The following is a 13,864-nucleotide window of genomic DNA, read 5'->3' as shown; positions in this document are numbered from 1 at the left end:
TGGCAGGCATTATTATGCTCATTACAGAAAAGGAAACTGAGACATAAAGACTGTCTAAGCCCAGTGCTTCACATTGACTCTTGTCTAGACTAGAACAGTGTACTTTTCCTTTAGCTACAGCATCCTCACTTGTTGATGGGGCCAGTTAAGATGTGGCTCTGTTTTTAAGTACCATTTTAGTATTTCTTTAGTAACAATACAATAGTAATAGCAAGTAGTGATAACATTTAAACTATTTCCCCAAAACAACAACAAAAGGTGTGAAATTGTCTCTCTTGACTTGAAATTTTAAATGCGGTCATTAGCAGACTAACATTAATATACCATTAAATGCCTTTCAAATCAACAACAGTTAAAAAAAACCCACTAGATGTTGGTGAGAGGTTTGTAAAATAAGCACTTACATATACTATGGATGAAAGTATAAATTGGTACAAGCTGTCTAGAGAGTAATTTGATATTTATTGATAAAAGTATTGATTGCTTTTTAGCAGCTTATACCTTTTGACCTAGGATTCCTTTTTTAAAGAGTTTATCCTAAGGGAATAATCTGAAACTCTGATAAAAATTTATGTAGAAAGGTCTCAGCACGGGATTATTTATAAAAGCAAACCATAGTTCCAATGATGTGAGAATAATTAAGGTATAACATTAAGCATATAAGCTATGTACCCATTCAAAGTGTTTTTGGATATATGATAAAACTGGGCAGCTGCAGATGATATAAAGCAGAATTTTGAGCCAGTTGTTGTTGAGCCAGCTAGTCAGTTGTTTATCATCTGCATGGACCAAGAGAGTGGATAGGATCTATCAACAGTTGAAGTGGAAGTGTTTGCCGTGGTATGGACAAAATACTCTTACTTTTTCACTTAAACCAACATTGGGCATAAGTGGCATAAAAGTGTACTCTATAAATCCTTAAATAATATTAATTTAATGATCAGAAATTATTTGGTGGTACTGGGGACTTCAGAAATGATGAAAACATCGGCCCTCTTCTCCAGGAGATCACAATTCACTAAGGAGCCAGGCATGTAAACAGATAATTATAATATAGAAAAGACCATAGCAAAGGGAGATACAAACTGCCTTCAGCACCGAGAGAAGGTAACTAACTCTTCAGGTGAAAAGTTGTTATTCCATGAGCAAGGCTGCGCAAGATTGGGCTTTATCTGTTCATTAACAGAATTAGTATGTAAATAAGCAGAATTTCTCATGCTACTAAGCTCAATGGGCTTAGTGTGGTGAGGGATAGATGGACTTAAATCACCTACTAAATCAAATAAGGCTGTTTTGTAAAAATAATAGCTGTCCTTTATTGAGTGATTACACCACTCATCTTTGCTAAAGCTTTAATATACATTCTCTCTTTTCATAGCATAATACTATGAAGACTGCGTTTTTGAAAGGTAAACATATTTTCAACTGTGTATCAGTAAGATGTTGGCCTTATAATTAGGATAATATAATATAAAACTTACAACTTGTAATAGATAGTGATTATTTGTAAATATGCCTTATTTGAGCCTAGAAGTTAAATATGCCAAATTTAAACCTTATTTTGACTTGACATATGCTTAAGACTGGATATGTCACTTAGAAAATGGGCTAAACGTCCCCACATAAGAAGTCAGGTAAATTCATAAGAGGAAAAATGAGGACCTCCCCTTAAAGTCACCAACACACTAATGGAAATGCTATGAAGAGACTAGTGTCAAACCAATTTTCCCTGTAAAGGAATAAAGACAGTTTTGCTGGCATGAGTATGAATTTGATGTGTGGGGAGAGCAGCCGGGGAGAGTCAGATGTTAAGAGTGGAAAGGAAAGGTAAAAACCTTTAAACCTTTAACATGCATCTGTGGTGAGCAAGAAGTCTGATCACACAGAGAAAGCCCTGGGTTGACGGCTCCTTGAAGTCAAGTTCAGAAGTGAAAAACATAAAACAGAGAAATATATTGCAGGACCTGGGATTAAGACTTTGAAATTCACACTTGACAAGTTAAGTCCAGAGCTTTGGGCCCAACTCTGTGCTGAAGTTAAAAATGAACATGGCCTCTCTTGTTCTGACATAGGCAAATAAACATTCCTCACGCAGAAGGGGGTGTCACTATCAGACACTGCATTAGTTAGGCCACAGTGAGGAAAATAACATGGCTTCTCTCTTCCAGAGCAGCGAGCTGTTCTTCCACACAGTATTTATTTTACTTACCATAGTGATTGACGCTGTTTATAAGCCGCACTCCCACTTGGGCATGGTTATTAGTCATCAGAACAATATCAAATAAGTCCTGTTCATCAGGATACAGCTCACGGAGCCTAGCATTGACATGCTGCAGTGCCTGAAGGTTACAAACACAAATGTGTGTAAAGAGGGCCAGGCAAAGTGGGCACTGGGGGTCTGGAGAGAAAGGATCCCATAGGTGTCCAATCCAAGCCCTGAAGACTCTTCACTGAGAGACTGTGGCTCCTTTAAGTCAGGGTTATGCCATTCATTTCAGTATTTTCAGCCTCGCATTAATGTTTACTGAAAGATGGGTAATGTTTGTTGAAAATTGTTACAACATTTGGTTTACTAGAATTATTTCTGTGAGGTACATAGATAGGATCAGGCTAACCCTTTCATGGTTTGTCTATTTTTGTTTTTGATTCATAAAACCTGCCTTTCTTGATCGTCTGATGATTATTTTTGATTGTGAAAAGTATAGGCTGCTTCAAGAATTTTCATGTTATCCTTGTGCGGAGGCCATGCTAATGGTCTCTGTGTTGTTCCAATTTTAGCACATGTGCTGCCAAAGTGAGCATTTTGTATATTTTTTAAAACATGAGTCTTTAGAATAGGTTTGTGGTTTCCTCTCATGCTTCCACTATGCCTCATAACTACTTTCTACTTACAACATGTGGAGGTGTCATTTGTTTCTGCCTGGTTATGATGTTATTGTGTAATATTTGTATAAGTTATATAGGGGATCAGAGCTATAAGTGCTATACATTTCAGTGTAAGTTCCAAGAACCTTACTTTCTCTATTAAAGTCATGCCCCTAAGTGCCAAGAGCATCTTGACTTTCTTAATATGCTGTGTTTGGGGCAAGAGCAGCTAAAGTGAATTTAATCTCATTTGAATGGGGTGTTTTATTTCTACTGCTTGGAATCGTAAGCACATTATTGCTTCTGGTGACTGCTCCTTCTATGGAGAGAACAAAAGTTTCTGTTACAGGTCTCAGAATTTGGACTCCACTTAGGGAAGCTCAACATTCCAAATCTAGGGCTGCAGTCCCTCCCTCAACAGTGTGGAAGCTTCTGTGAAAATATAAACTGACCTGGGGAGACTTAAAAAAGGCAAGAATGACAAGGGTGGACTAGGAATTATAAGGAAACCTGGATGAGATCCCAGGGATTAGCATGAGTCCTTCCCTGCCATCCAGAGTCCTGGAGGGCCAAAGACAGCTTTGCAGAGTACCTTGACAAAGCGGAAGGCCGGCCCTGGGGCCAGCACGACATTCTCATTGGAAAGCTGGTACTCCATGTACTTTTCCAGACCCTCTTCCTTGTAGATTTTCCTGCCGTCCACCATGTTGAAGAGTGCACGGGATGACACAGCGATGGTGATGGCATGCTTGGGTTTGGGCTGCAGAGAGGGGCACCGACAGGAGGGCGAGTCACACAGACCTGAGGGATCAGGAATGGGCCTCATCCCAGGGCAGGGTGGGAAGGAAACAGTTGGGTCCCGGCTTGGAGGACTGGGATGCTGGAGACAGCCGAGAGCTGGGTCCTGGAGGCTACTGTGCAGAGGGGTAGGTTTAGGGAGGAGAAGCAGGGGGCTGGGTGAACTTCCCTATACCATGGACAGGAGGGAGGCTGAGAGAGGTCCAGCCGCGGGGCTGCGAGGAGCGGCAACCCGGGTACCAGGGGAGGCGGGCCCTGCTCACCGGCCTGGGGCGCGAGCAGCTCGGTGTCTTCTCTTACAGTGTTCTCACGGATGCCCAGTAGGCATCGTCCTCGTCCTCCTCTTCCTCTCGCTGCCTGACCAGGTCAGGCATACAGTCTTGATCCAGCTGTGACGGGTAGAGAGCCCTGCGCTCGGCATAGGATTTCCATTCAGTAGGGGGCGTGCGCGGATATTCCCGCTGGTGCGTTTCCCTGGAATCTCGCGAGTCCCGCAACTCTCGTTTGTACGGAGACTCTCGGGTTTCCCGCCCCAGGCCAGGAGACCAGGCGTCGGAATTCTCAGCCTTCTTGGTGCTGCTCCGGGACCCGGTCTGGAGCTGGACCTCCGGGGTCGTGGAAGAACGTGAGTCGAGCGGCGTGGTTGGTGTGGGTGGCGAGGGCTGCGCTGACAGCGGCTTTGGCGGCTCTTGACGGCTAGGGGAGGTGGATGAAGTCCGGGAGGTCGTGGAGCTACTGGGGGGCTGGAGCAAGAAAGTGGGCTTCTGAGTTAGATGCCCGCCTAGGGTCCCCATCCTCATCTCTGCCCAGCTGGAGTCAAGGAGCTGTCCCCTTCTCTGTGTTCCATTCCTAGCTCTTAGGTGGATCCTGGTTCATCTCAGCTCCTTTAAGTAGGGCTTAAAGGGGCTCAGACGTTTCAAGGCTCCATATATAAGACATTTCTGTTACATGGACACAGAGACAGACTGCTTTCATTTCCCCCCAGTTGTTCCACCAGCACCTCACACTTTTTTTTTTCTTTTGGAGTAGATAGGGTAGAGGTCCTTTCCCTTGCCCCTAGGTAGCTGGCACATAGTTTGCAAAGTTCTGTCACTTTCTTCACATATACCTGCTCAGTCAGAGACCTTCAGGTAGGACAGAAGGCTTGAGGAAGGGACCTTGCTTGCCACTGCCACCATCTGTGACCTCCAGTTCACTTGATGAGCAGCTAGACCAGAAGTTCCCACCAGAAGGCTCTGCAAAGCACCTCAGGGGCATCCGTCTGCACATTTGCTCTGTGATTAATGCAGTGAGTGCTGGGAAGGTCAGTAGGCTGGAGAATCAAGTGTCTCCCCATCACCTTCAGAACTTCTTGTGCCAGTGAAGCTCAATTGGAGAGAATCATCTTCTTAATTAGGAACTGGTTCTAGTCATCCTAGAGAAAGGACTCCTTCACTAAGGTATGAGATAGATTATTAAGCATCCATATATTATTCCAGTTTTTGTGATTATTTCACACGTTTCAAAGGACATGTTCTTGGTTAGGTTATTGAGCCAGTCCTCACAGAGACAGATGGATTGGTTCTCCCAGTGTCTGGGCCTGTGTCGCACTCTGCATCCAAAAACTAATTCTCACAACAAACTTTTTCTTCTTATGTGACTAGGCCTAGTTAAGGGCTCAAAGCGTCACACAACCTAATACTCTTCAACCATTTATTTCCTTTGTTGACATTTTCACCCCCTCTTCTGAGTTTTGGGTACTCAATGAATAGCTTTTGAATGTGTGAAGGAAGGAAGGAGAAACCATGGAGTTTAATCACTCAATGTGCAGTTTATAGACCTAGAGATCCTAGGTTTTTTTTTTTTTTTTTTGCGTTACGCGGGCCTCTCACTGTTGTGGCCTCTCCCCTTGCGGAAAGCAGGCTCCGGACGCACAGGCTCAGCGGCCATGGCTCACGGGCCCAGCCGCTCCGTGGCATGTGGGATCCTCCCGGACCGGGGCACGAACCCGTGTCCCCTGCATCTGCAGGCGGACTCCCAACCACTGCGCCACCAGGGAAGCCCGAGATCCTAGGTTTTAATCTAGCTCTATGAGCATTACTAGTGTGAAATCTTAGGCAAGTTACTCTGTGTTTCGGTTTTCTTACTCTGGGGGTTGATGGGGGTGGGGGTCTGTGAGGGCTAAGTTAGCTAAAAGGTATAAAGTACACGGAACAGGGCCTGGCTCATGGAAAGCATCAATCTGTGTTATTATTGTTATTATTATTATGGCATGTACTCTTCCTTTTCATTCCCATCTCTACCTTAAGACTTGTGTTCTTGCTTCTGGACTCATCTACTGATGGAGCTCTGGTGGATGGGCTCCGTGAAGTTCGAGACCACTGATTTCTCACTAGGTATCCTCGAGAGTCTGTCTTCAGCAAGGTTAATTCTTGTGATCCCTTTCAAGGAGAGAAGAGACCCAGGAGTGTAATACCCCACCACCGAGTCCTCCCACACATATGTTTACGAAACAGCCATGGCAAGCCAAATGTAGCAGTGATCAATGAGAAGGCCCCTGCCCTCTATGACGAGTAATTCAGTCTTGGCCCTTGTGTATTATTCTAGCTCTGGCCCAATCCTAACTTCTGTGAGGAGCAGTCAAGTGGGAATCTACCTGGAAGAGCATCCAAAACCAAGAAACAAGTCTGATATCTCATAGTTTTTCACCTGTGACTCCTCTTATGCGGAACTTAGTAGAGTTGAGCACTTTTCCTCCCTTTTCCCCACTTCTGTCCTTAAGGATAAGCTTGTTAGCAGATGCTGAAAAGACATACCCAACATTTTTGACCAGATTACAAAGATGAAGGCTGCTGGTACCTCAACAAGGCTGTAGCGGGGCTCCCAGGCAGCTGCAGAAGAGGGAATAGCGCCCTCTAGCACTGCCTTTGGGAGGAACAGGATGGAGGAGACCATGGAGAGGCAAGTGGAAGCTTCCATCCCCGTATCCTTCCCCTCACCAGATTGCCTGTGGCTCCCCTCCAAAGTCAGTGGTTTGGTCTCTGCTCACCCTGATCACGGTGATCTGCCAGCCCTGCCCCCACAACAGGCACATGTGAATATAAATACGTATCGTGCGGCAGGGGCCAAGAAGCACTTTTCCCTCAGCTGCACAAAGGCAGCGTCTACACGACGAGTGACCCCGCATGGGGCAGCATCTCAGCGAGTGACGCGGTATGATCATCTGAAAGATGGTGCAGAAGATGGTCAGTGCGATGGCCAGACTCCCCTTCCCTCCCTGATTTGAGCAAAGGCCAGTCTCCTCCCACAGGCTGAGCACAGGTTTCTATGCCATTTATTCTGCATGAACATTGGGATGTGTGCTGGATGGGTAGGCAGGGACCAGCTTCTGCTAGTATTTTCTTAACCTCGCCACGAGGACGTTAGGTATCCCTTAATACAAATCTTGATAGCTCAGTCTTTTCTCCCCAAACTCCCCTGCCCGCTAATCTTTTTTTATTATGCTGTCTGCTCTTTAATTCTCTCACCAACTCTGGAGAGGTCAGCTCACCTGAGTACTCAGACGAACTCCTGATTTCTCAGAATCCTTTCTAGATTTGTCTGCTTCTAGGCTGTCTTTTGAGTACCTCCGTCCAGTCTCATTCTTTTTTTTTTTTTTTTTTTTTGCTGTACGCGGGCCTCTTCACTGTTGTGGCCTCTCCCGTTGCGGAGCACAGGCTCTGGACATGCGGGCTCAGCGGCCGTGGCTCACGGGCCCAGCCGCTCCACGGCATGTGGGATCTTCCCGGACCGGGGCACGAACCCATGTCCCCTGCATCGGCAGGCGGACTCTCAACCACTGCGCCACCAGGGAAGCCCCAGTCTCATTCTTAATATGGAAACAAAGAATGTTTATTAATTTTTCATCTCAGGACATTAGAAACCTTGGGTTTGGGGAATCAAAGGATAAATGAAAGCTAGAATTTGTCTCTTTGCCACTATCAAAAATATAAATTATAGATATTATTTTTCCTCTGTTCTAATAAGCATGAGTAAAAAGAACACATATCAGACAACTATACAAACAGATTTTTAATATAGAAATTTGTTGGTTTATAGATTTGAGACATGAAGCATTTATCATTTACAAAATGGTAACATGGGAAATGCTGTGGGAGAATTTCCCAGGGGTCAGCAGGACTTGGGTTTAAATGTGAAGCTGCTCACACGGAACAACTTGTTTTCTCTGTTACTCTGAAGATTGCTACTTATGGAACTTTTTCATTTGCCGTGTAGAACTGAAACTTCTCTTGTTTGTTTTATTCATAAACCAATTTCCTGTGGATCTGAGCCTCATCAATAATAGATTTTTTAAATCAAGGACTTTAATCCTGTACAGATCAGTCAACAGGCATGTCTTCTATTCATATTCTCTAACTATTCATAGCATCAAGAGTGAAAAGAGGTCTCTTATGAACAAACTAATAGGGAAGACCATGTAGGGGAGCAGAAGAAAATGGCTTATTTCATGGACATCTATTCAAATATTTGTTTTCATTTTCAACTGCAGGAAATACTGTTGTACTGGAGCAGTGTTTCTATTGTTTCCTGCCAATTCAGTAGCTGTAAGGCAATCAAGATTAGTGTTATTTATCTGTTTAAGGAGCTCAACTTCTAGCATAGACCAAAGTGCTCAGGGGCAGTCTGTTAATCTCTTCATGCTCTGTGCCTTGCACCCAGGAAAAATCTAGTTGATGCTAGCTGAATGACTGAGTCTGTGTCTGAAGAGAATGGCATAGCTGTATAATCCTCGAACTAATCCTAAAATGTTTCCATCAATCCCCTCAACACTATCGCCATGAAGTCCTGTCACTTACTCCAAAAGCTATTTTAAATCTAGTCCCTCTTCTCCATTCCTGTTCCAGGCCTCAGATCGTTATGGGTCTGCATTCTTAGAATGTAGCTTTTGACCAGATTTCATGGCCTTAAATCCTCTCAACTTCTAGATCCATCTACCCCATTTATTTAGGGTGATATTTCTAAAATGTAAATCTGCTTATGCTTCATTTCTGGATACACTCTTCATTCACTTGGTTAGAGAGACCCGGAGTCTCATGATGTATCCTGTCTACCTCCAACTTGTGCGCCCTGCACTCTACTCTCTATGTTCTGTTTTTGCCAAATGACTTGTATTTGTCTATAGACCACCCTTATATCTTACAACCTCCTTTTCCCTTCAGTGTTCTTCAGAACCAAGCTCAGCACGACGTGGGAGAAGTTCCCAGTATTAAACATTCCTCTGTGTTGCCTGTGTCTTTTGTACATACTTTTACTGAGTACTGAATTGTACTTTGTTTATGTATTATCTCTCCTACTAGGTTGTGCATTCTTCAAAGATAGCAACTGTGTTTTCGCCTCTTACCACTAACATATGAGCATTTGCTCAGTAAGTGCTGACTTATTGGATGGACTTATACCACATGATTTAATCTCCTTTTTCTCCACTCTTCATGTCCTTTACTTCTCCTTTTGCCTCTATGTGTGCTCATCATCTGAAATTTGATTGCTGCAGAGCATTTCCAGAGGCAAATGATGGACTGATATCTACATTTCCTCAGTTCTTTGGCAAGATTCTAGGACATTCAATTCACTGACCTTTTTCTGTTTCAGAGATGTTTGACTCATTTCTTTAACTATTGAGATTCTTTTGTTGTTATGCAGGTTTTCCTCTCCCCAGCTCCATTTCCTGTTGTTTCTGTTGCTCAGTCTAGGTCTGCATTTAGAATGTCAAATTTATGACATCACATGTGATTCCGTAGTAACTAACTGACTTTCTGAATATGTGACTTAAAAAATAAAAAGAAATAGTATTATTTGAGTGCATCCACTCATAACCATTGTCTGGGTTTTTAGGAATCAATGTCTAAACAATGTTCAAATGTTTAATATGTAGCAATATCAGTATTACTGCTTCCTTCTTTTTAAATCTCTTTTTTTTTCTTTCTTAATTTTTAATTTTTTTTGCTTTATAACAAATTTAATCAGTTATACATATACATATGTTCCCATATCCCCTCCCTTTTGCGTCTCCCTCCCACCCTCCCTATCCCACCCCTCCAGGCGGTCACAAAGCACCGAGCTGATCTCCCCGTGCTCTGCGGCTGCTTCCCACTATCTACCTACCTTACGTTTGGTAGTGTATATATGTCCATGCCTCTCTTTCCCTTTGTCACAGCTTACCCTTCCCCCTCCCCATACCCTCAAGTCCATTCTCAAGTAGGTCTGTGTCTTTATTCCTGTCTTACCCCTATGTTCTTCATGACATTTTTTTTTTCTTAAATTCCATATATATGTGTCAGCATACAGTATTTGTCTTTCTCTTTCTGACTTACTTCACTCTGTATGACAGACTCTAGGTCCATCCACCTCATTACAAATAGCTCAATTTTATTTCTTTTTATGGCTGAGTAATATTCCATTGTATATATGTGCCACATCTTCTTTACCCATTCATCCGATGATGGACACTTAGGTTGTTTCCATCTCTGGGCTATTGTAAATAGGGCTGCTATGAACATTTTGGTACATGTCTCTTTTTGAATTATGGTTTTCTCAGGGTATATGCCCAGTAGTGGGATTGCTGGGTCATATGGTAGTTCTATTTGTAGTTTCTTAAGGAACCTCCATACTGTTCTCCATAGTGGCTGTACCAATTCACATTCCCACCAGCAGTGCAAGAGTGTTCCCTTTTTTCCACACCCTCTCCAGCATTTATTGTTTCTAGATTTTTTGATGATGGCCATTCTGACTGGTGTGAGATGATATCTCATTGTAGTTTTGATTTGCATTTCTCTAATGAGTAAAGATGTTGAGCATCCTTTCATGTGTTTGTTGGCAGTCTGTATATCTTCTGTGGAGAAATGTCTGTTTAGGTCTTCTGCCCATTTTTGGATTGGGCTGTTTGTTTTTTTGTTATTGAGCTGCATGAGCTGCTTATAAATTTTGGAGATTAATCCTTTGTCAGTTGCTTCATTTGCAAATATTTTCTCCCATTCTGAGGGTTGTCTTTTGGTCTTGTTTATGGTTTCCTTTGCTGTGCAAAAGCTTTTAAGTTTCATTAGGTCCCATGTGTTTATTTTTCTCTTTATTTCCATTTCTCTAGGAGGTGGGTCAAAAAGGATCTTGCTGTGATTTATGTCATAGAGTGTTCTGCCTATGTTTTCCTCTAAGAGTTTGATAGTGTCTGGCCTTACATTTAGGTCTTTAATCCATTTTGAGCTTATTTTTGTGTATGGTGTTAGGGAGTGATCTAATCTCATACTTTTACATGTCCCTATCCAGTTTGCCCAGCATCACTTATTGAAGAGACTGTCCTTTCTCCACTGTACATTCCTGCCTGCTTTATCAAAGATAAGGTGACCATATGTGCATGGGTTTATCTCTGGGCTTTCTATCCTGTTCCATTGATCTATCTTTCTGTTTTTGTGCCAGTACCATACTGTCTTGATTACTGTAGCTTTGTAGTATAGTCTGAAGTCAGGGAGCCTGATTCCTCCAGCTCCATTTTTCGTTCTCAAGATTGCTTTGGCTATTCGGGGTCTTTTGTGTTTCCATACGAATTGTGAAATTTTTTGCTCTAGTTCTGTGAAAAATGCCAGTGGTAGTTTGATAGGGATTGCATTGAATCTGTAGATTGCTTTGGGTAGTAGAGTCATTTTCACAATGTTGATTCTTCCAATCCAAGAACATGGTACATCTCTCCATCTATTTGTATCATCTTTAATTTCTTTCATCAGTGTCTTATAATTTTCTGCATCCAGGTCTTTTGTCTCCTTAGGTAGGTTTATTCCTAGATATTTTATTCTTTTTGTTGCAATGGTAAATGGGAGTGTTTCCTTGATTTCACTTTCAGATTTTTCATCATTAGTATATAGGAATGCCAGAGATTTCTGTGCATTAATTTTGTATCCTGCCACTGTACCAAATTCATTGATTAGCTCTAGTAGTTTTCTGGTAGCATCTTTAGGATTCTCTATGTATAGTATCATGTCATCTGCAAACAGTGACAGCTTTACTTCTTCTTTTCCGATTTGGATTCCTTTTATTTCCTTTTCTTCTCTGATTGCTGTGGCTAAAACTTCCAAAACTATGTTGAATAAGAGTGGTGAGAGTGGGCAACCTTGTCTTGTTCCTGATCTTAGTGGAAATGGTTTCAGTTTTTCACCATTGAGGACGATGCTGGCTGTGGGTTTGTCATATATGGCCTTTATTATGTTGAGGAAAGTTCCCTCTATGCCTACTTTCTGCAGGGTTTTTATCATAAATGGGTGTTGAATTTTGTCGAAAGCTTTCTCTGCATCTATTGAGATGATCATATGGTTTTTCTCCTTCAATTTGTTAATATGGTGTATCACGTTGATTGATTTGCGTATATTGAAGAATCCTTGCATTCCTGGAATAAACCCCACTTGATCATGGTGTATGATCCTTTTAATGTGCTGTTGGATTCTGTTTGCTAGTATTTTGTTGAGGATTTTTGCATCTATGTTCATCAGTGATATTGGCCTGTAGTTTTCTTTCTTTGTGACATCCTTGTCTGGTTTTGGTATCAAGGTGTTGGTGGCCTCGTAGAATGAGTTTGGGAGTGTTCCTCCCTCTGCTATATTTTGGAAGAGTTTGAGAAGGATAGGTGTTAGCTCTTCTCTAAATGCTTGATAGAACTCGCCTGTGAAGCCATCTGGTCCTGGGCTTTTGTTTGTAGGAAGATTTTTTATCACAGTTTCAATTTCAGTGCTTGTGATTGGTTTGTTCATATTTTCTATTTCTTCCTGATTCAGTCTTGGCAGGTTGTGCATTTCTAAGAATTTGTCCATTTCTTCCAGGTTGTCCATTTTATTGGCATAGAGTTGCTTATAGTAATCTCTCATGATCTTTTGTATTTCTGCAGTGTCAGTTATTACTTCTCCTTTTTCATTTCTGACTCTATTGATTTGAGTCTTCTCCCTTTTTTTCTTGATGAGTCTGGCTAATGGTTTATCAATTTTGTTTATCTTCTCAAAGAACCAGCTTTTAGTTTTATTGATCTTTGCTATCGTTTCCTTCATTTCTGTTTCATTTATTTCTGATCTGATTTTTATGATTTCTTTCCTTCTGCTAACTTTGGGATGTTTTTGTTCTTCTTTCTCTAATTGCTTTAGGTGCAAGGTTAGGTTGTTTATTCGAGATGTTTCCTGTTTCTTAAGGTGGGATTGTATTGCTATAAACTTCCCTCTTAGAACTGCTTTTGCTGCATCCCATAGGTTTTGGGTCGTCGTGTCTCCATTGTCATTTGTTTCTAGGTATTTTTTAATTTCCTCTTTGATTTCTTCAGTGATCACTTCGTTATTAAGTAATGTATTGTTTAGCCTCCATGTGTTTGTATTTTTTACAGCTCTTTTCCTGTAATTGATATCTAGCCTCATAGCATTGTGGTCGGAAAAGATACTTGATACAATTTCAATTTTCTTAAATTTACTAAGGCTTGATTTGTGACCCAAGATATGATCTATCCTGGAGAATGTTCCATGAGCACTTGAGAAAAATGTGTATTCTGTTGTTTTTGGATGGAATGTCCTATAAATATCAATTAAGTCCATCTTGTTTAATGTATCATTTAAAGCTTGTGTTTCCTTATTTATTTTCATTTTGGATGATCTGTCCATTGGTGAAAGTGGGGTGTTAAAATCCCCTACTATGATTGTGTTACTGTCGATTTCTCCTTTTATGGCTGTTAGTATTTGCCTTATGTATTGAGGTGCTCCTATGTTGGGTGCATAAATATTTACAATTGTTATATCTTCTTCTTGGATCGACCCCTTGATCATTATGTAGTGTCCTTCTTTGTCTCTTCTAGTAGTCTTTATTTTAAAGTCTATTTTGTCTGATATGAGAATTGCTACTCCAGCTTTCTTTTGATTTCCATTTGCATGGAATATCTTTTTCCATCCCCTTACTTTCAATCTGTATGTGTCTCTAGGTCTGAAGTCGGTCTCTTGTAGACAGCATATATGGGTCTTGTTTTTGTATCCATTCAGCCACTCTGTGTTTTTTGGTGGGAGCATTTAGTCCATTTACATTTAAGGTAATTATCGATATGTATGTTCCTATTCCCATTTTCTTAATTGTTTTGGGTTCGTTATTGTAGGTCTTTTCCTTCTGTTGTGTTTCTTGCCTAGAGAAGTTCCTTTAGCATTTGTTGTAAAGC

The 13,864-nt window shown here is 41.6% G+C and overlaps 1 protein-coding gene across 1 annotated transcript in view; it reads right to left on the bottom strand.

The window, feature by feature from the left end:
• The window catches only part of LOC307064255 (cytosolic 5'-nucleotidase 1B-like), a gene marked incomplete at both ends in the record, with an annotated part of 79,835 nt that overhangs the window by 6,444 nt on the left and 59,527 nt on the right, over positions 1-13,864 (bottom strand). The window contains 7 exon segments of the mRNA XM_079720734.1: positions 2,210-2,339; positions 3,458-3,625; positions 3,927-3,959; positions 3,963-4,406; positions 5,946-6,083; positions 6,692-6,865; positions 7,193-7,288. Coding sequence (XP_079576860.1) covers positions 2,210-2,339; positions 3,458-3,625; positions 3,927-3,959; positions 3,963-4,406; positions 5,946-6,083; positions 6,692-6,865; positions 7,193-7,288 — 1,183 coding nt within the window.

The sequence above is a fragment of the Hyperoodon ampullatus genome, assembly GCF_949752795.1.
Source record: "Hyperoodon ampullatus genome assembly, chromosome: 15".
Lineage (NCBI taxonomy): Eukaryota > Metazoa > Chordata > Mammalia > Artiodactyla > Ziphiidae > Hyperoodon > Hyperoodon ampullatus.
Note: the sequence above shows the minus strand (reverse complement) of the source record. Positions and strands in the feature narration are given on the sequence as shown.